General features: G+C 42.6%; 2 protein-coding genes across 2 annotated transcripts in view; one reads left to right on the top strand and one right to left on the bottom strand.

Moving 5' to 3' along the window:
- LOC127952767 (gastrula zinc finger protein XlCGF8.2DB-like) overlaps nucleotides 1-25,133 on the top strand; it is a 270,368-nt gene that overhangs the window by 51,151 nt on the left and 194,084 nt on the right. The gene's annotated exons all lie outside the window — the stretch shown is intronic.
- Nucleotides 1-25,133, bottom strand: part of si:ch73-170d6.2 (uncharacterized) — a 33,046-nt gene that overhangs the window by 6,230 nt on the left and 1,683 nt on the right. The window contains exons 2-4 of the mRNA XM_052551449.1: nucleotides 4,777-4,831; nucleotides 4,069-4,644; nucleotides 14-76 (exon numbers count right to left, since the gene is read on the bottom strand). Of these exons, the coding sequence (XP_052407409.1) occupies nucleotides 14-76; nucleotides 4,069-4,644; nucleotides 4,777-4,789 (652 nt within the window). The 5' untranslated portion in view covers nucleotides 4,790-4,831. The remainder of the gene's footprint in view (nucleotides 1-13; nucleotides 77-4,068; nucleotides 4,645-4,776; nucleotides 4,832-25,133) is intronic.

Raw genomic sequence — 25,133 nt, 5'->3', positions numbered from 1 at the left:
AGTCTAGACTCACCCTCAGGAGGCGTTCTGGTTTTGTTGTCTCCTCTCCTGGCAGGAGGAATACTGGTAAATGCTGCTGAAAAAAATGACAAAATATAAATCATTTTGATAATCATCAAAATTAAAATAAATTAACATTAGAAATATATCAGTATGAGTGTAATGAATGCATATAATATACTAATTTCACTTTTTGAATGGAATTAGTGAAATTAATCAACTTTTTGATGATATTCAAATTATATGACCAGCACCAGAAGATTTGTCTCCAAAAACTGGTGTTTTTTGTCACGTCTCCGTATTTTTTCCATATCTAACACAGCCTATAAAACATGTTCATAGACGGATAATGTACTGATGTCTGGACTCTGTTTGGGATTTAGAAAAACATAAAGAGATGGTTCAATATATTGTTAATGAATAGGCTACATTCTTAGAGAATTATATTTCATAGTCTAAAAAATATTGTATGGATGCAACAAATAAAAATAATGCAACAGTTTGCATCTCATGTTACATTTCTGCACTCACAGCAGCCGTACTCTTTTTATTCATTATTTTCTCGCATTCCATATTATTATTTTCACAAAACCATAATAATAACAAATTATCAATTGATAATTAATCATTATTTTTGCATAAATCATTGTTATTTGTGAACCTATGGCATTTGAGGAAGGCTTTAAGACCAAGCAGAATCCTCCGCCAGCTGCACTCGCTTCACAGCAAGCGACTCGCAATAACTGACCCAGCTTCACAAGCCGCGGTGATTTTAAATCAGTTTGAGCAAATACAACTCATTGATAATGGGCCCAACAATTAGCAAAGCAGGAAAACATTCAGTCTACCTGAAGGAAGACGTATTTCATTATTCTTAAACTTGGAGCTCATTATATTGAAGTACAAATCCAAACACCAGAAGCAAACTAAACTCTCTAAGTGTTCTTTCGTTGACAAGTATGTTCCCTGTCAAGGGAACTTCGAACTGCGTCCTCTAGGGGTCGATATGGAGAACACCTTGTTGTGACCCATGTCTGAAGCATACATTGAAAAAAACTCCCAACAAGTTGGCCGGCGACAACCTCTGATGTCACTACTGGTACGACTATAAACAGGTGCCAGGAGAATACATAATCCTCTTCTTCGTCTTCATTGACTGTTTTGTTTGAAGCATACCAGAGTTTGTAGCAACATTTGCTTGAGTGCGTTCGTCTCTCGCGGGAATAGCGTGATAATCAATGAGTGAGCGGAGTGTGTTTAGCTCCCACAGGAGCTGAATACATGCTGCGCGTTGTGTCGCGGTAGAACACACAATCTCGGCATTGGTTGTTTGCGCTAAGAGCATGCACGCAATGTCCTTGAGGGGGCAATGTGCGTGAATTTGTGAGCGTTAAAAAAAGTCTCGCTCTCGGTTATCTCTCTTTTCAAGGAAATAGGGGCAGACATCTGCTTCCCTCGAGCTTTTGAGGTAATTTTTCAAGGTTGGACTTGCCATGGAAAAGTGCTAAGAAGGTAACGCCACAAGGTCATCTCAATGAGCGTTATCTTTCTGGCTAAAGCCCTCTGGCTCAGGTGAGCCTTTCCATTTCTTCCTGATCTCCTAACAGAGATCATGTAGAAATGGAAGAGACCGTTTTTCTTGTGCATCCAACGATTCCAGCATACGAGTATGCAATATTGAGGTGATACACAGAAAGTTTCAGGATGAGGTAGCTGAGATGCTCCACCCTGGCAGATATCTGGAAGAAAGTAAGGCTTTCTACTTGATGCTCCGGTCTCGCGTTCCGAATTTTCGGTACCAGGGAAGTGAAAGCATGCTCAGCGGCCTTCAATCCTTCATGAACAACCAGGTCTGAGCCTGAACAACATAGGGTTCCTGGTTCATCTTGGTCTATGGATCAGAGACGTGGTAAGAGTTGAATGCCTCGATCCAGGGGTTGTTCTCGTGGTAGTTTAACAGTGCTCCCCTTTACCAAAAAGGGTTTCCTATGAGCGCGCTACTATCTTTCTGAATTCGGTGTTCTCTAACATGAGAGATGAGTTCTCTTGTTTTTCCCAGAGCACCTGGCATCCAGCAGCATCAGGTAAAGTAGGCCCTTCCTTTGCCTCTCTGATGAGCTGAGTTTTTGGCTAGCTTGCAGTACTCTTACCCTTCTGATTCTCATGATCAGGCTGTAGGTCGAGCAGCCTCTCTTGTTGAGAGTTGGGGTTGTGCTCCCTCTGCTAGGTAGCCTACTGCTGGCCGTTCCAGCATGGAATATGCTGCAAGTTGAGCCCCCTCTCTCGTGAGAATTTATTTCTAGGTATTCCAGCTTGGAACATGCGGTAGGTCGAGCTCCCATGTATATATAAAATATAAAATCCATGTTATGGTAAGTGTGCACGTAAAGTCTTTGCACACTTTCTGAAATCAACACCGTGGTAAGTACACACACTAGTACTCTGCGTTCTCTCAAAAAATTCTATATGGTGAAGATTTCACACAGTTGCTTCATGCCCTTTCTTGAGTTGATTAAAGCCCTGTTCATCTTGGTTGACGCTCCACCTATGTATCCTCAGAAACCTATCTAAACAGGGTGTTTCCCTTTAAAGGGAACTTCTCAGGTTAAGAATGTAACCATGGTTCCCTGAGTAGGGAACGAGACACTGTGTCCTCTCGCTCCCTGCCATGCTTCGGACGCAAGCTTCAGACAAAGTTGCGCTGGTAGTGATGTCAGACGCTGTTGCCAGCCAACTTGTTGGTGTTTTTTCAATGTGTGCTTCAGACACTGGTCACGAGGAGGTGTTCCCCATAGCACCCCCTAGAGGATGTAGTGTCTCATTCCCTACTCGGGATCCATGGCTACATTCGTAACCTGAGATTTTTTTTGTTTATTCACAGGCTATATGGTCAAAAGACCTGGTACTTCGGTACCAAGTTGGTACAAAAAAAAAGAAGATGTCATGGTAGCAGGTTTCTTTAAGTACCGGTGGTAGCGAGGACCCGGTCAACCTGGTTGTTGATGCATACAGCGCTATGATTTCCGCGAACCAGAAAACGTGGACGGAATCTCAAAATCCAGTCATGAAAATGAAACTTACATTTTAATATGGACAGTCACAGAATTTGTCAAAGTTAGCATAAATTAATAAAATCAAATCTCCATACGGACCAGTATCTGTAAATGTAAAGCTGCAATAGTTGGTTAAAATATGAATCCTGCATGTTCTGCGTGTGTCTATGTGAATGAATGAATGGCATTTTAATAGTCTGGCTGACTATTTCTTGTATATATTTTTCTGAACATTCCTGTCATATGCACATAAACGGACAGTCACCACTTATAAGCTACTACTAAATATTGTGGGAACTTAATTTTCTGTAAAGTTGCTTTGCAATGATTTGTATCGTAAAAAGTGATATACTGTACAAATAAACTTGAATTGAACTGAATTGAATTAAAAGTTATAGTTTTAGTTTCTGTGCAGTTTTTATTTTTATTTTATCTTTATTGGACTTTTTGCAATTTGTACAAAATAAAAGCTTTTCAAAACAAATTTCCTGGTTAAACAATTGTTTTTTTCTTTTCTTTTATTTAATATGGACACAATTATACACAAATAATGTTTTTTTTCACACTGATTAATCAAATACAAAAATAAATACAAAACTAGTGCTAATTGAAAGAAAAGAGGTTGACAGTTTGAATCCCATATTTGGTGATAATATAGCACAACAAGTGATTTATAAGCTATTCTTTGTAGGCCGGTTATTTATAACCGAAAACATTGAAGGTGTTACAGGTATTTTAACACAACTCCAAGATTACATTTTTAAATATAAATTGTGGAACTTTTTCATTTATCTATTAGAACCTTTATGTCGTGTTGCTTTTCTTTTCAAGTATACAATGTCATTATGTTGCTGCCTTGACATCATGGTTTCGAGTATCTCCCCTTTTCCAAAGATATCTTAATAAAAACATTTTAATAAATTCCATAAATTCCATAAGACTTGATGAGACTGCGGCATAAAATGTTTTATTTACAGATAAGTATGATATTTACTGAAATATCTTGTGAACTCACCTCCTTCTGTGGCGTCTGTAGTGAAGTCCTCACATTTGTTACAATTCAAGTAACATCCATCATTCTCCTGAACTATTTCCTTCACTGTTGCTATAAGGTCGGCAGGAGTGCCGTTTCTCTCCAATCTGCTGTGTCTGTTACAACATTTTTTAATGATTTCCTTTATGACATCATTGACTTCAGTCGGCTCAGCGAGTTCTGGCTCTTGTGTCGTGAGCACCAGGGTGTGCTCAAACACACTGTCAGAGAAACAGCTGAGCAGGATCTCGATGCACGCTTTCTCTTCTCTTGAACACTCGTCAGGTTTGAGGACCAGAATGATCACGTGAGGTCCTGGAGCAGACAGAGACAAACACTCCTTCACTGCCTGTGTGATGTGACGTAGGGACAGATCTGGGTTGAGCAGGAGAGGAGTGTTGATGACAGTCACATGTTTTCCTCGGACTCTGTCACTGTATGGCACTAAATCATCTGAAGGAGATTCACTGTCAAACACTGCTCTTCCTAAGATGAAGTTTCCCACTTGGCTGTTCTCTGACACACTCTTACCCAGAAGAACAATCCTCAAATTACTCACTGAAACACACAACACACATGATGTTACAGTATGTTACACAATGTAATGAGTGCCTGTAAAATAATTAGCACCCTGAAGTGACCCTTTAGGGGGCTCAGATATCCTGTATAGTGTCTGTGGACTAGACTCACTGTCAATAGGCATTCTGGCTTTGTTGTCTCCTGGCAGGAGGAATACGGGCAACAGCTGCTGAAGAAAATAAAAATGTTAGTTATATTGTATACCTTTGTACAGCACATTATCTCACACCTTGCTAAACAAAACAAAAACACAAATACAAGTAAATGAAAACAAATAACAAAGATTTACTTCTAAAGAAATTACAATTATAAATTACTGAACGCAACATTATTGAATATAACAAAACTATAATTTGTATTGTTAGTAAATTTTTGATTTTGTTCATTCTGTTTGTGTGACGATCGGTGCCCAGAGAGACACATGAAGAGCGAGAGATCCAATTGCAGGTATTTTATTGTACAGGGTAATCCAAATCGAGGTCAAACAGCAGTCCAAGGTCAAAACCAAAAATCAGTCCAAAAACAAATGAACAAATAGACAAAAGAGGGAACAGGAAAGTAAAAGGAACGGGAACTCGGAGGGCAAGAACATAAGAAGGAATCTCGAAGAAGAGAAGGCTGAACATACGAACGGAAAGCACTCCATACAAACAACTGGAAAATACTGGAATTTATAGGGAGGCTAATGACAATATAGTGCCTGAACCTGGTGCAATTAACCTGAGTGCAATTACTGTGATGACAGGACAAGACTAGAGGAATTCTAGTGCCTACGGTGAAGTGCCTAAGGGGAAGTGAGCCCACTAGTGGACTCCCAGGGAAACAGAGACTAGACAGCGTGACATTACCCCCTCCTCCACGGAGCAGCTGCCAGATGCTCCACCCAAACCCAAGGGAAGACCAAAGACACAAAGAGACCAGGAGGGAGGTGGAGTGGTGGAGAACCAGGGGGAAGAACGGAGAGTCAGGTAAGATGGTAAAACAGAGACAAGACGACCAGGTAAAATGGGGAAACAGAGACAAGACGACCACGTAAAATGGGGAAACAGAGACAAGACGACCAGGTAAAATGGGGAAACAGAGACAAGATGAGTACAACACAAAACAAGGAGTCCAGGAGGAAGGTGAACCGGCGGAGGATCAGGGGGAGGGACGGAGGACCAGGTCCATAGGAGGAAGACAGACAGAAAAAACAAACACAAAAACACAAGTCCATGAAGGACATCATGTCACGCCCCCCAGGGGGGAGCAGAAGACCACCACATCCATGTGTCCGAACCAGACGCCCCCCAGGGCGGAGCATAAGACCACCACATTTGTGCGGCCGGATCCGATGTCCCCCAGGGGGGAGCAGAAGACCACCACCTCCATGTGGCCGAATAAACAGGAGGATAAGTCTGATTGGACAAGTCTGAAACAAAAAACATGAACAAGTTAAAGGTAGCCGCCGTGGCCACAGCAGGATCAGTCGGGTGCTCAGAGAGTTCAACTGAAATGTGACGAGGCTCTGGAAGTTCCGCAGAAGCAAGGAGAGAATCTGGTAGATCATCAGATACGTGGAGAAAGCTCTGGTAGATCCACAGAGAAATGACGAGACTCTGGTACTCCCATGGTGTTTGCTTGTTCATGAAGATCAATGGTGACTTGCCTTTGTTCATGAAGATCACTTGTGACTTGACTCTGTCCTTGAAGATCACCGATGAATTGACTCTGTCCTTGAAAATCACCAGTGACTTGACTCTGTCCTTGAAGATTACCAGTGACTTGACTTGACTCTGAAAGATCACCAGTAACTTGATTCTGTCCTTGAAGATCACCAGTGACTTGAGTCTGTCCTTGAAGATCACCAGTGACTTGACTCTGTCCTTGAAGATCACCAGTGTCTTGACTTGACTTTGAAAGGTCAACGGTGACTAACCCTGACTCTGGAAGGTCCATGGTAACTAGCCCTGACTCTGGAAGGTCGACGATGACTAACCCTGACTCTGGAAGGTCAACGGTGACTAACCCTGACTCTGGAAGGTCAACGGTGACTAACCCTGACTCTGGAAGGTCAACGGTGACTAACCCTGACACTAGAAGGTCAACGGTGACTAACCCTGACTCTGGAGGGTCGAAGAGCACCTGACTCGACTCTGGAGGGTCCACGAGCACCTGACTTGACTTTGCAGGGTCAACCGGAGCCTGACTCAACTCTGTAAAGTCAACGGGCATCTGACTCGACTCTGGAAGGTCAACAGGAATCTGACTTGATTCAGGAGGATCAACTGGAACGTGACTCGACTCTGGATGGTCAACTGGAATATGACTCGACTCTGGAAGGTCAACAGGAGCTAGCCCTGACTCTGGAAGGTCAACGGTGACTAAGGGTGTACTCACACTAGGCACGGTTGCCATGAACCGGGCCCGAATACGATTGTCCCCCCTCCCCACTCCCCCTCTGGCCTGCACTCACATATAGGATTTCAGCATTCGTGCCGGAGCACGCTTACGTCATTGTGGTGCGACGGTTTCGGGATAAACAGGAAGAGTGGCGCTCTCTGAACAAAATGGAGTGCATCGCTCTGTTTTCTTTGTGGATAATTTTGTGTTGTTTGGTGCACAGCCTGTTGTTAAACAGATGTGTCGCCTTAGTGGCGCGAAAATTTTCACGTAATCGTGCTGCTCGTATGAGGATGTTTGCAGGGTACCAGCTGAAGTGCAGCAAGGACTTTGCAGTTTTTGGTTTTTATGCGTTTTGCACCTCTGCCGTAGACCAAAGCGACCCTTTCCCTGCCATGTTGGTTTTGGAGCGTCGCAAAACCGTGTTGCAAAGCGTCCTTTTCCGTGCTCCGGCACGGTTAGCGCTCACACTGCATGCGAACCGCGCCCGAGTCCAACTGAACTGTGCCCTGGCCCACCTCTTTCAAGCGGGCCAGGGCCGGCCAATCGAGCCGCGCCCGGGCACGATTCGGAGCACTCACACTAGTCAAACGAACCGCGCTTTGGTGGTCAAACGCACTCGGGCACGGTTCAAACTGGCAGTGTGAGTACACCCTAACCCTGACTCTGGAAGGTCGATGGTTACTAACCCTGACTCTGGAAGGTCAATGGTGACTAACCCTGACTCTGGAAGGTCCATGAGCACCTGACTCGACTCTGGAGGGTCCATGAGCACCTGACTTGACTCTGGAGGGTCCAAGAGCATCTGACTCGACTTTGGAGGGTCAACCGGAACCTGACTCAAATCTGGAGAGTCAACGGGCACCTGACTCGACTCTGGAAGGTTAACAGGAATCTGACTTGATTCTGGAGAATCAACTGGAACGTGACTCGACTCTGGATAGTCAACTGGAACCTGACTCAACTATGGAGGGTCAACTGGAACCTGACTTGACTCTAGAGGGTCAACGGGAATATGACTCGTCTCTGGAGGGTCAACGGGAATATGACTCGAATCTGGAAGGTCAACTGGAACCTGACTCATCTCTGTAGAGTCAACGGGCACCTGACTCGACTCTGTAAGGTCAACAGGAATCTGACTTGATTCTGGAGAATCAACTGGAACGTGACTCAACTCTGGAAGGTCAACCGGAACCTGACTCAACTCAGGAAAGCCCACTGTAGCTGCCATCCTCTGCAGTGGCTCCGGACTGGCGGACACCTTGTGCAGTGGCGCTGGGTTGGTGGCCATCTTGTACTGTGGTGCTGGCTCAGCAGACGTGACGTGAACAATCTCTGGATCGGCAGACGTGACGTGAACACTCCTGGGAATCTCTAGGATCTTTGACAGCATGGAGAAATAATCCAAAAAAGTCTCAGCGGCCATCTTGGGCGTTGGCGCTGAGCCGGCGGCCATTTTGCACCGTGGCGCTGTGCTGGTGACCACTTTGTGCTGTGGCGCTGGGCCGGCGGCCATCTTGTGCTGTGGCACTGGGCTGGCGTCCATCTTGCCTTGTGGCGCTGAGCTTGCGGCCATCTTGTGCTGTGGTGTTGGGCTGGCTTCCATCTTGCCTCATGGTGCTGGGTTGGCGGCCATCCTGTGCAATGGCGCTGGGTCAGCGGCCATTCTGCGCTGCGGCGCTGGGTTGGCAGCCATCTTGTGCAGCAGCACTGGACTGGCGGCCATCTTGTGCATCGGCGCTGGCTCGACAGACTTGCGCCTCCTCTTCCCTCTCCGTCCACAATGGGTAGACGGCGGCTCCCATCTGAACCCAGGCTTGACGGGGGGCCACAGTGGAGAGCGATGACAGACCTCCTCTCGACCACTCACTCCTGAGCGACCTCCCCTGGTCCAACGGAACACAACAAGGCGGGTACCCTCAAAACCATTACTCTCCTGCTCGGTGGCTTGGGAGGAAATATGAACAGACATACCGCTGTATCTCGTTGATGGAGTTCTTCTGTGACGATCGTTGCCCAGAGAGACACAATGAGAGTGAGAGATCCAATTGCAGGTATTTTATTGTACAGGGTAATCCAAATCGAGGTCAAACAACAGTCCAAGGAAAACCAAAAATCAGTCCAAAAACAAATGAACAAATAAACAAAACAGGGAACAGGAAAGTAAAAGGAATGGGAACAAGATGACAAGGAGGAATCTTGGAAGAAGAGAAGGCTCAATATACGAACGGAAAGGACTAAGACTGGAATTTATAGGGAGGCTAATGACAATAGAGTGCCTGCACCTAGTGCAATTAACCAGAGTGCAATTACTGTGATGACAGGACAAGACTAGAGGAATTCTAGTGCCTACGGTGAAGTGCCTAAGGGGAAGTGAGCCCACTAGTGGACACCGAGGGAAACAGAGACTAGACAGCGTGACAGTTTGTTTCTTCTGTATATATCAAATAAGTTTTATTTTTTCATTTTTTTTTTATAAGGTACACCTATTGAACTGCTCATTAATGCAAATACATAATCAGCCAATCACATGAAGCATCTCATAGCATTTTAGTTATGCAGATATCTAGATCTCAGAAATGACACACCAAATAACGTTTTGCCAACATTTGAGAATTCATATCTTTTACTGGACATTCTAGTTGGTGTGCTCCAAGCTACACAAACAAAGGAAGTGCACTGGTGCACTTGTCAAATTCAGGTTTTAGGACTCTACGGCCGAGCATTCATCTGGTGAATCTTTGCTCCCTAGCAAATAAAACAGATGAACTAGTACTTCTCAGCCACACAAACAAGGACTTTTTAACTCTGCTGTGCTTTGCTTCACTGAAAACTGCTTGAATGGAGCCTTCTCGGGCAGCGAGCTTCATCGAACGGGCTTCCAGCTGTTCAGAGCGGATCACATCACTAAGTCATCTTGTGATCATGAAGTCATTTGAGAGACTAGTATTGGTCTACTTAGAAGTTATCACTGGACCCTTGCTGGACCCCCTGCAGTTTGCTTACCAAGCAAACAGGTCTGCGGATGATGCAGTCAACATGGGACTGCATTACATCCTCCAACATATGTACAAAACAGAGACTTATGTGATGATCCTGTTTGTGGACTTAAGCTCTGTTTTCAGCATTATCCCTGATACCTTTCTGAATAAACTTAGCCAGCTCTCTGTGCCCATCTCTATAGCCCCTTTCACACTGCCATTCCGGCAAATACAGGGGTAAAGTGTTCCTGTAATTGTTCCCTGGTCGCTAGATGTGGCACTTTCACACTGCCAGTGATGACCCGGTATATGTGCGTGCTTTCACACACAACCCTTGAAGATCCCGTAACGACACGTGACATCAGCGCGTGACGTGTAATGTACGAGTCGACAAAGCTTGGCACCTTATACTTTAACTGAAGCAAGCAAACGATCTCTGCGTCAGCGCGGAAAGTGAGGAACTAACTGATCTCTGCTTCATTACAGTTTGCACATATGTTTTCGTCGCGAATGTTGATCTTCCTTCAAAACAGCCGGTAAAAAAGTCGCGCGATAACGCGCGTCATCACTTCGATACCGAATTAGATCTGGCTTTTGTTCACACAGCGCTCGTTCCGGATCGATTACCGCAATGTTACTATGTCCCCGACCCGGGTTCGATTCGGTAATCAATTCCGGGACGTGGTTGCTTTCACACAGAAGGCGACCAGGCAATGTTACGGGAATATTGCGGGTCCGACGTGCAGTGTGAAAGGGGCTTATCTGTCAGTTGATCAACAGCTTTCTGACAGACAGGCAGCATCTAGTAAAGCTGTGAAAACTCACATCCAGGACCATCACCATCAACACCGGAGCTCCCCAGGGCTTTGTTCTCTCCCCAGTGCTCTTATCTCTCTACACCAACGACTGCACATCTAAAGACCCCTCTGTCAAGCTCCTGCAATTTGCAGATGACACCACAGTCATCGGCCTCATCCAGGATGGAGACCAGTCTGCTTACAGACAAGAGTTTGAGCCACTGGCTGTCTGGAGCAGTCACAACAACCTGGAGCTCAACATGCTTAAAACTGTGAAGATGATAGTGGACTTCAGGAGGAACACCTCTACACTCCCCTCACTTACCATCATGAACAGCACTGTAATAACAGTGAAGTCATTCAGATTCCTGGGAACAACCATCTCTCAGGACCTAAAGTAGGACACTTACATTGACATTGACAGTTTGAAAAAAGCCTAGCAGAGGTTGTACTTTTGTTTGTCAACTGAAAAAGTTCAACCTTCCACAAGCACAGATGACACAGTTTTACTCCGCTGTTTAGTCAATGCTGTGCTCTTTTATAATGGTCTAATTTGGGTCAGACTACAAATCAGATATAAGAAAGACCGCAATGGACTGTTAGGACAGCTAAAGGAGCATGTTCATGAGTGAACTCTGAGGACTCTTGGACTGGAGTGGACTCTTGAGTGGACTCGGACGGCTCCCAGACTGGATCGGGTTCATGAGTGGACTCTTGAGGTCTCCCAGACTGGAGCAAACTCTGGAGTGGATTCTTTGGGCTCCCAGATTAGGGCAGGCTCTAAAATGTACTCGGAGGGCTGAAGCAGATTCATAAGTGGACTCTGAATGCTCCCGCACTGGAGCAGGCTTTGGACTGGATTCTGAAGTGGCCCATGCATGCAAAACAGCTAAGAGACAAAAGACTAAGACAACCTGCTTGATAATGGAAGCAGCAGCAAAATCAGAGGACTCACTGGACTTGGAACCAATAAAGATGGGTTCTCCAGAACCGCCGGGCTTGGGACCACAGGAGTTGTGTCCTCCAGGACCATCGGAGCAGTCTACGCTGCCCTCCTTCTTCTCGCCCTCTGTTTCTCTAGGCATATGCCCCCCACCCCCCCACCCTCCAAAAAAAGTTTACTGTGGAATACTAGGTATCTTGATGGGTGCTCTGGAGGAGAGGGCTCTTGAGGGCAATGTATGGCTGGAGCCGACTCTGGAGTGAGCTCAGGGGCTGACACTGGAGTGAGCTCTGGGGCTGGAGCCGACACTGGGTTAAACTCTGGGACAGTAGCCCTCCCTGGGCATTCTTGAGGATCTGGGGCCCTTTCTAGGGATCAGCAACCCTCCTTGGGCTTAACAGGAAATCAGGAGCCCTCCCTGGGCTTAATGGGGGATCAGGAGCCCTCCATGGGTTTAATGGGGGAATCAGGAACCATCTTTGGGCTTAACTTAGGATCAGGAACCATTTCTGGGCTGAACTGTGAATCAGGGGCCCTCCCTAGGCTTAATGGGGAGACAGGACGGCTGACCTAACGGACGGCTGACCTAACTCGTTACCAGATGGTGGAGGGGTTCCGGATAAGGACTATCCAGAAACCCAATGCCTCCAGACACTATCCAAACACCAGATGACTCCTTCCAGCCGAGGTTGGTGGTGTCTGGGAGCTCCGTGGGATGATGGAAAGTTATCCCGATTTGGAACAGAGTCGCGAGGGTTTCCCCCTCGAGGGAGCTGGTGAGGTGAGCAGCACAAATGCCGATGCTAAAACAACAGGGTCTGGGCTCACCTGGGCAACCGCAATGAACCTCGCTCATTCATCCATTTTTTGGATGGGGTGCCGCTTACAGTTTTTGGTCTGGAATTCTGTCAGAGTGCTACTGTGGGGAGCACAGAGCAAGGAGATGCAGATAGCAAATACAAACATAAAGGCCTTTACCTTCTAGGCACCACGGTCGAGTTTACTCGACAAGATGCAGCACTGAAAAAATGGGCGATTTTGTCAAATAGGGTGTCAAATTTCATGCGACCTCACCTGCACCAGATGGCAGACATGTAATACTTCATCTCTGACTCAAAATAACGTCATGCTTCTATACAAATTCTTTGAGCTAGAACACACTGAATCAGTGCAAACAAAAGCGGAGCTAGTGTGAGAGTGAACGATTTTATCAGAGCAATATTGTCAATGTCAGCGAGTATTGGCATTAGAGTATTATTATTATTATTATTTTTATTATTATTATTATAGTGTTAGTTAATTGAATATACGTTTAGTTACAGTTATTTTATATGTTATAATGAGTTCTGTATTGTCCAATTAGATGCTGTTACCTCATTGCATGGGGACTAGTTTTACTGATTGTTATGTTCAGCGTTAGTATGCTCGCAGGTTTTGGTGTAGATGGTTGTAGTAAACCCATCAGCACTGGGCAAGAGCATAACCCCGCTGTTGTAAATCTATACTTTACTAAGTAAAGTTCCTTCAACGGATTATCTTTGTTGTGTGCTTCTCTCCACGCCTCCACGGACACTGATAGACTAACGTTACAGCAAATTGCTGCTGACGCTTTTCTCAAAGGGCTGCGCAACCAGAAAGTGGCATAAGAAGTTATGAACCATGACCCTGTATCACTGGATGAAGCACAGAGGCTAGTTTCATCCTATGAACACAACTTCAAAGCGACACTCGGGCGAGATTTCGATCAGAAGGGGAGGAAACGTTGAGTATACTGGGCAGATCTGGACATGGACTCTGATGAGGAGCCACAGGCCTTGCAGTCACGTAGGGTGCAGTCACAGGGTTATGTTTCTCAGCACCGGTTGCAAGCACTCATGGATAAAGTTGATAAGCTCCAACTGGCCATAGACCGTCTACCTCCTCCCTCTTCTGCTGCTCTCCCTTCTACGGTAAGACCCACCCACCAGAAAAATTCCAGTATGGCAGTCCAGTCAGAAAGGGGACGCACAGCTCAGACTTCTTTCAAGTCAAACAGATACAGACAGCAGAATAACAGTCCCACCAGAGCTGCTAGTGGGCCATGTTTTCAGTGTGGGGAGGAGGGGCACTACAAAAGAAACTGCTCACAGTCCCCCAGACCATCTACAAGTACCCCTGCAAATACTGTGACCAAAATGGAACCCCCAAGTCAAAATCGCTCTGAGCAAGCAGAACAAAATCCATTCATTGTACATGTAAGCAGAGCTGAGAGTCGAGGGCCCAGTTTAATGATCTCGCTCACTGTTGATGGCATACCTGTTAATGCAGTTATAGACACAGGTGCTGAGGCCACCATCATGTCTGAAGAGACATACAGAAAATTACCTGACACAAATTCAGGACTGAAAAAGGTTTGTCTCCGAAATGCAGAAACTGGAAAGGAGATGTCAGCAACAGGAGGAGTGAAAGTGGAATTCAGAATTGGCACAAAAGTGTTGGAGTGGACAGTTTGCATTGCACCAATTCGTGATGCCCTGCTACTGGGTTTAGATTTCTTAAAAGATTCATGCCTCTGGTAAAGTTTTCATGGGCTCAGAACTCCCAGCGTATATATCTGAATGCAAAGAGCCAGACTATGCCATTTCAAGAGTGATGTTAGAGAGTGATTTCACTGTGCTGCCAGAGTGTGAATGTTTAGTTTGGGGTGTGTTAGATGACCCAAAACCAGAACTCCCTGCTGTTCTAGAGCCTGTTAGCCTGGCCAATGGAGTGTCTACAGGCAGTATCATGATTAACATGGAACAGAGGATTCCGGTCAGGCTATGCAACATCACAGCTTCCAGTAGACCCTTATCAGGAGGAGTCTGTTTGGGGGTGCTCATCGAAGCATATCCTGATGCTCAAGAGGAGGGAGAGAGAGCCTATACAGTTCCATTCGAGGCAAAGTTTTATTCAAAAGGTGGGGACTCAGTGTTACAAGACCCTAACAGTGAGCCCCTGGATGAGCACCACGTGAGAAGGGTGTCGTCACCAAATGCCCTTGACCTTCCAGAGCACCTCAGACAGTTGTTCACTTCTGCAAGCGAAACACTCACAGAACATCAGCAAGAGATGTTAATAGATCTACTGAATGAACACCAAGAAGTTTTTGCAGCAACTGATGATGATCTGGGGAAGTTCTCTGCTCTGCAGCACAGCATTGACACCGGAATGGCCAAGCCTGTTCGACAGCCAGTGCGACGTACCCCTTTAGGATTCTGGAATGAGGAGGAAACACATCTAAAAAAAATGCTTGAAGCAGGTATTGTGATCAAGTCACCAGGATCCGGACAACACCATACCATCCAGCATCAAACGGACAAGTGGAAAGATTCAATAGAACATTATTGCAGATGATACGGTGTTACGTGGATCAAAGTCAACGGAATTGGGATGAACATCTTCCTCTACTCACTGCAGCGTACAGGAGCACTGTGCATTCAGCAACAGGCTTCACACCAAACCAGCTGATGCTGGGGCGAGAAGTTTTCCAGCCACATGACATCTGGTTAAGGACAGCTGAAGTTACCAGGAAAGCAAGAGAAACACCTGAGTTTGTTCATGAACTGCAAGCTAACCTGCAAATGGCTCATCAAGTGGCGCGTCAGAACTTACACTCTGCTCAGATTCGGCAGAAGAAGGTGTATGACTTACGAACCAGAGAGAAGTCCTACCAAGTGGGTGATCTTGTTCTAGTGAGGGTCTGTAGCAGGAAAAAGGGATACAGTCCAAAACTTCAAGCTCCATGGCAGGGGCCATTCGTTGTCACAGAATGCCTTGGACCAGTGCTCTACCGAGTCAAAGACAGACGAAGTGAGAGAGTACTGCATCATGATCGGTTACAACCCAATATAAGTGAACACATCCCTACTTGGATGCAGCGGATGCGACGGAAATACACCGACACTGAGGAAGCCTCATTGGTTCCAAAATCTGCCCAGAATCCTGTAGTCACTATGGCAGAGGCGTCAAATCTTTCTCCCTTCAAAAACTCTTTGTCAAAAGAGCCTCAGACTCTTCTCACCATGGATTCTAACAGTGATCCATATCATTGTGGAAAAGAGGGGACGAAAACAAAAAGGGGGCGACTTGTTCGGGCCCCAAGTTGTTATATGGACTAAAAAATAAAAATAAAAAAAGAGAAGAGAATAGAAGAGAAGAAGAAAAAAAAGAGAGAAAGAAGAAAAGTAACTATTCACCCTCAGTAGTGCAGAAGGGACTCTGCCAAGCTAAAAAAATGGGGAGGGGGGGGGGTGTTATAGTGTTAGTTAATTAAACATAAGTTTAGTTACAGTTATTTTATATGTTATAATGAGTTCTGTATTGTCCAATTAGATGCTGTTACCTCATTGCACGAGGACTAGTTTTACTGATTGTTATGTTCAGAGTTAGTATGCTCGCAGGTTCTGGTGCAGATGGTTGTAGTAAACCCATCAGCACTGGGCAAGAGCATAACCCCGCTGTTGTAAATCTATACTTTACTAAGTAAAGTTCCTTCAACGGATTATCTTTGTTGTGTGCTTCTCTCCACGCCTCCACGGACACTGATAGACTAACGTTACAGACGAGAGCTTCAATAAACCCGCAAAGAAGTGTTGGGATTTCTATTTGTGGACCCTGATTCTGAAGGGGAATATCTGCATTCAGCAGATGACGGTGATACTGAAAGAGAAAGTATAATCCTACACCAAGCACAAATGGTGAATCCTTTGCCCAATGTAGATGGTCCTTTGCCCAATGTCAGTGGTGTGAACAATGTTCCTCGGGGTCGGAGTGTTCATCGCGAAATTAGCAGGCATGTTAGTGTTGCGGGGAATGAGGCAGGAGATTTTTACCGCACTAGACATGTAGTTTTGTCTTCTGACTGTGTGCCTCTCCGCAATCGCAGTGACAGAATTGTGGTGGAAAAATATTATCAGCTCTTTTCAACATTAATAATAATAATGATAATGATAATGATAATAATAACAATAAATGATTTTTTTTGTTTTCTGATGGATTGTGTGACTGGAGTAATGATGTAAAAAAATTCAGCTTTGAAAGTATGATTGTTTATATTAAATTATGTTGTGGAATAATTAAATATATTCTAAATAAACTACAAACATTAAATTATATAGATTTATTTTGTCCTCACATTCTTTCTTGTAAAGCCTGGTTCACACCGGACGCCGAAGCGACGCTTACGAAAGGAAGCGGCCTCCGTTCCGCGCCGCTTCCTTTTGGCGCCCATGTTAACCTATGGTGTCGTTCAGGTCTATTTTTTGCACGAGCCGCGAGCGATCCGCGTCAATTCCGGAAGGAAGTCACACCAAGAAACATGAGACAATCCGGTCAATTGTCAAAATATAAGCAATTTTCAAATTAAAATGCAGCGAGTGACAAATGTGATCATATTTGTGTATCTAAACAGACTAGAAAAAAAAACGCAAAACACACGCACGCACATGCACACACAGACCAATGGGAGTGGGCGGACTACAGGGCGGGTAGGGGGGGGGGGGGGAGCGATGGGTATCTAAACACACATACAAACAGGGAAACTGAGCAGAAGCGCTTGTCGGCCGCTGCGGAGATACGCGTCTGGTGTGAACAGGCAGGCGCCGAACCGCACGTGATGTTCCGTTCCACGCCGCTTCCGTGACGCTTCGGCGTCCGGTGTGAAGCAGGCCTAACTCCTCCCTCACAGTGGCACAGCTGACTGAAAGGCTCATTATGTAGCTCATTATTCGGGTCTTTGTCTTCTCAGGTGTAAATCACAATTATATTCATGATAGTTGGTGCCTACTCGCATCTGACTTTTACCAACAAAAAGTGTCATAGAAAATTGTAATCAATATATTGTTTTCTGTGAGTGAGTAAACAAGATGATTTTCACATAATTTAGAAAGAAAAATTCTAGGCTACAAGCTCCAGTTCTCAACAATCCCGGGAACCAATTTTCTGTATGTGTTTTATGGCCTTATTCAAGTGATTTAACATTTTTAGTTTTTCACTAACCAAGCATAACATTGTTAACAAAAAAAACATGTTGCTCACATATTATTATAGCCCAGTTTGTGCTGATTACGGTGATATTAGACTTTAGCTATTTAGATGTTTATAAGCAACTGAAAAAAAAGCACAAATGTCAGGGAATGACCAAACTTCTCCAGGCCCCAAAAATACTAATAATGTCAGAGGAACAGGAAAACACACATAGCAAAGGGTGAACATGAACAATTCCAGACAAGGGTGAATAGAATGGGCTAGAACTAAATAGGGCAGATAATAATGGGACACATCTGGGAACAATACAACAAATTAATCAAATACAACTGGAGACAAATTCACATGATGAGGACAGGAACAGGAAGAACCATATAAGGAAAACAGGAACATGCATGTGATAGCTATAGAGATAAAGGTGACATCTATGGATAGGCAATACCACATATTTTGTTTTCGATACGATACAGATACTTTTAATGTCCACTATCGTCGACATCGATACTTCTAAATCGATCTTTTAGATTATGTCATTTATTTAACTATTACTAGTACAATGGGTAATAATACCTACTTTAAGGTGTATTGAATGTTAAAATGCATTTCAAATATAATTGTAACTTATTAGGTTATATTTTTGTGTACACATGGTTAAATTATGTTAACTGTAGTGGTAACCAATGAAATCAACAAATATTATAGTTAAACTATGTTCACTTTACCATGGTTAATTGTCATAAGGGACTGCCAGTAATAGGCTGTTTCCATGCATAAAATGCCACATTTTTATTCGGAGAGTGTATGATTTATATTAACAATACAGAATAGAACATGAGCAATATGAACTTTTAAAATTAACAGGTAGGGGAGTTTAATCAAGGTTGGAGCTAAACTCTGCAGGAAACTGGATCTTGTGTGCCAGGATCACTGTAGTAGGTCATCCAGGAATTCCATGCATACAGAAAATTTGCATACTGTGCATAGCATACATAATGGATACTGTAGAAATAGTAAGAGTAGTATGATAGTATGGCATTTCAAACATAGCCTATATCTCCACAACTTTAGCGTATCCTGACCAAACTTGGTGTGTATTATAACCATGACCTGAAGCTTCCTGCTTAGTTTTATTAATGAATAAAATGCTTTATTTAGTAAACAAATAACAAAATGGCATATTGTTACGAAACTCAGTGGTGCTCAGGATCTGTAAATCATTTGCTTTAGTCCTCAGTCATCTCTTCTTGTTCTGTTTATGTGGTAAGTGAAATCTTATAATACTTTGCCAAGGTAAATACACTTTTCCATCTTATGGCACCTTTAATAATAGACATAATGGGCCTCATTCATGAAACATGAGCAGAATGTTTTTTGTGTGTGTCTAAATCATTTGTAAAGCTGTTCTGACGTAAATTTTCGGATTCATTGAAGTGTTCATATTTTCATACATTCAGGAAGAGACAGCAGCAGCCCTATACTCCTCTTATGATCAGCGGGACCCCTGTGGAGAGGGTGAGCAGCTTCAAGTACCTTGGTGTAAACATCTCCGAGGACCTGACTTGGACTACACACATTCAAACACAGGTTAATAAAGCCAGGCAAAGACTGTACCATCTGCGACAGCTGAGGAAATTCAAGGTCTCACCAGCAATCCTGAAAACTTTCTATTCTGGGGCTATAGAAAGTGTATTGACTCAGTGTATCTCAGTGTGGTATGGGAACAGCTCCAGTCAAGACTGCAAAGCCATGCAGAGAGTTGTGCGCTTAGCTGAGTACATGTCCGGGTCTGCTCTCCCCTCTCTGCAGGACATCTACCTCAGACGCTGCAGAAGCAGAGCTGCAAAAATCATCAAAGACTCCATCCAACCCAGTAATCATCTTTTCACTTTGCTGCCATCTGGTAAGCGCTACCGTAGCCTGATGGCAAAAACTGAGAGACTCAGGAGGAGTTTCTTCCCCCAGGCCATCAGGCTCCTAAATTCTAAACCAGCTTCTTAACATCCTCATGCCTCCACTTAATGTTCACTTTATCATTTTCACTTTTTTCACTACCTCACATAGACACACTGACAGTGTCATCCTGTTTGCACACTTGTACATTCCTGTGTATCTTAATATTTAAGACCACAGTATAATGCACATACAGTATTGTTCAAAATAATAGCAGTACAATGTGACTAACCAGAATAATCAAGGTTTTTCGTATATTTTTTTATTGCTACGTGGCAAACAAGTTACCAGTAGGTTCAGTAGATTCTCAGAAAACAAATGAGACCCAGCATTCATGATATGCACGCTCTTAAGGCTGTGCAATTGGGCAATTAGTTGAATTAGTTGAAAGGGGTGTGTTCAAAAAAATAGCAGTGTGGCATTCAATCACTGAGGTCATCAATTTTGTGAAGAAACAGGTGTGAATCAGGTGGCCCCTATTTAAGGATGAAGCCAACACTTGTTGAACATGCATTTGAAAGCTGAGGAAAATGGGTCGTTCAAGACATTGTTCAGAAGAACAGCGTACTTTGATTAAAAAGTTGATTAGAGAGGGGAAAACCTATAAAGAGGTGCAAAAAATGATAGGCTGTTCAGCTAAAATGATCTCCAATGCCTTAAAATGGAGAGCAAAACCAGAGAGACGTGGAAGAAAACGGAAGACAACCATCAAAATGGATAGAAGAATAACCAGAATGGCAAAGGCTCAGCCAATGATCACCTCCAGGATGATCAAAGACAGTCTGGAGTTACCTGTAAGTACTGTGACAGTTAGAAGACGTCTGTGTGAAGCTAATCTATTTTCAAGAATCCCCCGCAAAGTCCCTCTGTTAAAAAAAAGGCATGTGCAGAAGAGGTTACAATTTGCCAAAGAACACATCAACTGGCCTAAAGAGAAATGGAGGAACATTTTGTGGACTGATGAGAGTAAAATTGTTCTTTTTGGGTCCAAGGGCCACAGGCAGTTTGTGAGACGACCCCCAAACTCTGAATTCAAGCCACAGTACACAGTGAAGACAGTGAAGCATGGAGGTGCAAGCATCATGATATGGGCATGTTTCTCCTACTATGGTGTTGGGCCTATTTATCGCATACCAGGGATCATGGATCAGTTTGCATATGTTAAAATACTTGAAGAGGTCATGTTGCCCTATGCTGAAGAGGACATGCCCTTGAAATGGTTGTTTCAACAAGACAATGACCCAAAACACACTAGTAAATGGGCAAAGTGTTGGTTCCAAACCAACAAAATTAATGTTATGGAGTGGCCAGCCCAATCTCCAGACCTTAATCCAATTGAGAACTTGTGGGGTGATATCAAAAATGCTGTTTCTGAAGCAAAACCAAGAAATGTGAATGAATTGTGGACTGTTGTTAAAGAATCATGGAGTGGAATAACAGCTGAGAGGTGCCACAAGTTGGTTGACTCCATGCCACACAGATGTCAAGCAGTTTTAAAAAACTGTGGTCATACAACTAAATATTAGTTTAGTGATTCACAGGATTGCTAAATCCCAGAAAAAAAAAATGTTTGTACAAAATAGTTTTGAGTTTGTACAGTCAAAGGTAGACACTGCTATTTTTTTGAACACACCCCTTTCAACTAATTGCCCAATTGCACAGCCTTAAGAGCGTGCATATCATGAATGCTGGGTCTTGTTTGTTTTCTGACAATCTACTGAACCTACTGGTAACTTGTTTGACACGTAGCAATAAAAAATATACTAAAAACCTTGATTATTCTGGTTAGTCACATTGTACTGCTATTATTTTGTACAATACTGTATGCACATTGTACATCCCTGTATATCTTAATATTTAAGACTTATTATTTTCTACTCTTTATTTAATTCCACAGTATAAATCTGTTTTTATATTTTATTCTAATATTTTTATTGTTTACTTTTATTTCATTCTTTCATAGTTATATTTATGTATATTTTCATCTGTTGTTTTCTTTAATAATTGCACTGTCCATGGAGCGGACCTGACTCACATTTCACTGCTGGTATATATGCTCTATATAATTGTGTATGTGACGAATAAAATCTTGAATTTTCAAAGTGTTGAAATGAAAGAAATGTGCTCCCTACCATGTGTAAATGGTGCGTCAAACATTCTGTGTTATTTTTGGCAAAATGATGACACTGAATTTTGATGCACTGCCATCATAATAATTTACGAGTTCCTTTGCTCAGTTAGAAAAGTAAGACATTTGCTCAGTAAGAAATATTGCTGGTTACATTTTTATATTCAGTAATATTCTTAAGAATTAGATACTATTAATACGTTGTCACCGTGGATATTCCTGATCATAGCAATAAAAGCGTCTCAAAAGTGTAAAAATCACTATTATAAAAAATTGCTGGTGATTTTAAGAAGAGCACCTGACATTTTTTTCAGCTGGATAAAAACATCAAAATTAAAAAAATAAACTTTTGCAATGTTTTACTTTACATGTAATGAATCTAAAATATAAAAATTACCTCTTTCATGGTATTCTAATTTTTTTAGATGCACCAGTCATTACATTTTGGGCACAATACATTAAATACAGTTGGTTGTAGCCAATTGTTTTCATTTATTAGATTATTTAAGATTTATATTCTGTATGCTTGTATTTTTGTACTGATAAGGTCTAATAACAGTATGTGAGAGAGTCAGTGGTGATATGGATGTGTTTCTGTTGCTCAGTGTTAGAGGAGCTCATCTGAACCTGATAGTTAGTCTGCTCCTGACCAGGTTACTTTCCCAGAATAATATACCACACTCACTGAGCTTGAGCTATAGTCATTTTGATTTATGAAGCCAAATCATTTGACAAATGAGTCAGACTAAAGGAAATAAGCCTGGGATATTTGCTAAACTTGTTTCATGAAAAAGCCCCCATGTCAGAATATTAAGTTATTTCAAACACTCAACTGATGCTGTGGAGTAAAAACGTGTTATTAAATATTTTCTTTTGTTTTAGTACTGGTTAATAAAAACACTTCTGATTAAGTTTGGGAGGATTTTTGCTGCATGTTGCTTTTTCAGATGCATGTTAAAAGCAACTTTTAAGCAGCATTTACTACTGACGCTGTGCAAATATTTGCCTTTGTGATTCAATATCTGCATTAAGCTAAATCATAATTGTGCAACGCTAATATATATATTGCGATAATAATGCATAATGCACTATTGAGCCACTCTAAATTTAGACAAGGGAAATTCCTTTACAACAGCCCAACTTGTAATTTTCCCAAATGCAAATTAATAGCGACAGAAACACACAGCACTGAACAAATAAACAGAGCTTTGTTTTACCCTGGAACATACAGCATGTCAGACTATATCTTTATATAATTACATCACAATCAGTGCGATTTGATGGTCACATTCGTATATTTCAAGTCGTATCACATTATCCCACCCGTGTATTGTCAAAATTTATGAAAAGAATAAGTTACTGAGCAATTGGTGAGTAACACCATTTCAGCAGTGATTTTTTACCCCTCTGGCATTTGACGCTTTGAATTCTAGTTAACATGCTAAGGTTGTCCTTCAGATGATGACACAAGCTTGTACCTAAGCAGTCTGCGCATGAAACAAAATTATTAGAAAACATACAATTTTTACTTTTTTTTGTTCAATGCCTTTTTGTGATTTTAATCATACAATATCCAACTCACACAATTCATCTGGGTAATTATGTTCAGTTAAAAAAAAATATGACATCCATATAAATATGGAAAAATCACATTTCTGAATCTATTTAAAAAAACATGAACAAATTAATGATTGAAATGTCTTTACTGCAGAGTTTTAACTTGTATTTACTGTGCATACGCAAAAAGATATTGAATACCTACAAAAGAATGTAAAAAAAAAAAAGAAAAAAAGTACTAGTTAAATCATAAATTTGTTAGGAGATTATTTTGATACGTTTTGCTATTTTCAGTGGTTACTGATTACTATATTGTAATAACGTGATTGTTTGGTGAATTGTATTGAAACAAATTTGGGTCTTAAAGTACCCATATCCCACATCATGTTGAAAATGTATATACATTTCAATATAAGCAAAAATCTATTTTTACAGCTACATTATTGTTCCAGCCACAATAAATCATAACAATGTATATACAATTACAAATAATTATATATAAATCGTCCGCTTGGTGTTTTACACACATGCACAGTCATTTTTTTATACTTGACATCTTGAGATGCAAGAAACATATGGCAAGAAATCTGTACTCATCCATAACAACAAAAGGCAATACTTTATCGAACTTTTTTCTAATAAGCACGTGCTGCAAACACAAACATTTTTGATGATGGTTTCTGTCCAGTCTGCTCGTTTTATTGTGTTAAATCATAGCTGTCATCGGTTTGTTTGTCTTGCAGAGGCAGCAGTTATGCAAATCAAATTTCTAATTTGAGGCTGTATTGTGTCGATTCTGGTACCCAACATCACAACAAGATGATATTTAAAGCTCCTAACATAGACCAACGCTACTTTTGCGTCATCGAAGGGTAATGCCCCTTTTTGGGGGAAAACAAACAGATTCCTGATACAGAACTCGCTCCAGGGACCTTTTGTTTTTCATTGTTTCTGATGTGTACAGGCCTGTCAGACACAATTACAAACAGATATTGTATAATAGTTATATTGTTTAGTCCTAGCCTGCGAATATTTGAAACTTAAAATCAGTTAACAGCCGAGGTAGCATGCCTAATGAGAGCTAACGTTAATCACGTAGCTACTAGCAGCTTCGTATTTCTAACTACAACAAAACTGTCAATAGCTTAAATCAAGTGAAATATGATCCAAGTAAACCACCGACTCCTCTTGACATGGCCTCATCGTCTAGTTTATCATACTGCGAGTATGTTAATGACAAAAGTAGGCTACTTGGTGATTCCACGAGATAATGGTAACGATAGATGTCCATATTTGGCCACTGCGTGGGGTTATTAATCTAGTTTTCGACCATTTCAAAGCGAAACCTCTGTAAACACCGTATCCAGTAGCTTCTTTAAATACCTCTCTCGGTCCTCGGCCCGCAAAGAGAGTGTGTATGTTACTGCCATTTTTGCTATCAAGAAAGTAGAGCGAGTTCTGTATCAGGGGAATCCGTTTGTTTTCCCCCAAAAAGGGGCGTTAACCTTCGATGACGCAAAAGTAGCGTTGGTCTATAGCTGAATCTGCGCTGGTTTGAGCGGGCAACTCCAGTTCCCCTTTGTTCCGCTGCCTTCAGCTATCGCTGTGACGTCGGCTGACACTAGTTACCTGTGGTTGGTCAGGCCGTGCGTCACTCAAAAAACTACAGGCCAATCAGAAGAGAGGCTCATGAATATTAATTAGACAGACTAAAATCGACCTGT

The sequence above is a fragment of the Carassius gibelio genome, chromosome B3 (genome assembly GCF_023724105.1).
Source record: "Carassius gibelio isolate Cgi1373 ecotype wild population from Czech Republic chromosome B3, carGib1.2-hapl.c, whole genome shotgun sequence".
Taxonomy (NCBI): domain Eukaryota; kingdom Metazoa; phylum Chordata; class Actinopteri; order Cypriniformes; family Cyprinidae; genus Carassius; species Carassius gibelio.
Note: the sequence above shows the minus strand (reverse complement) of the source record. Positions and strands in the feature narration are given on the sequence as shown.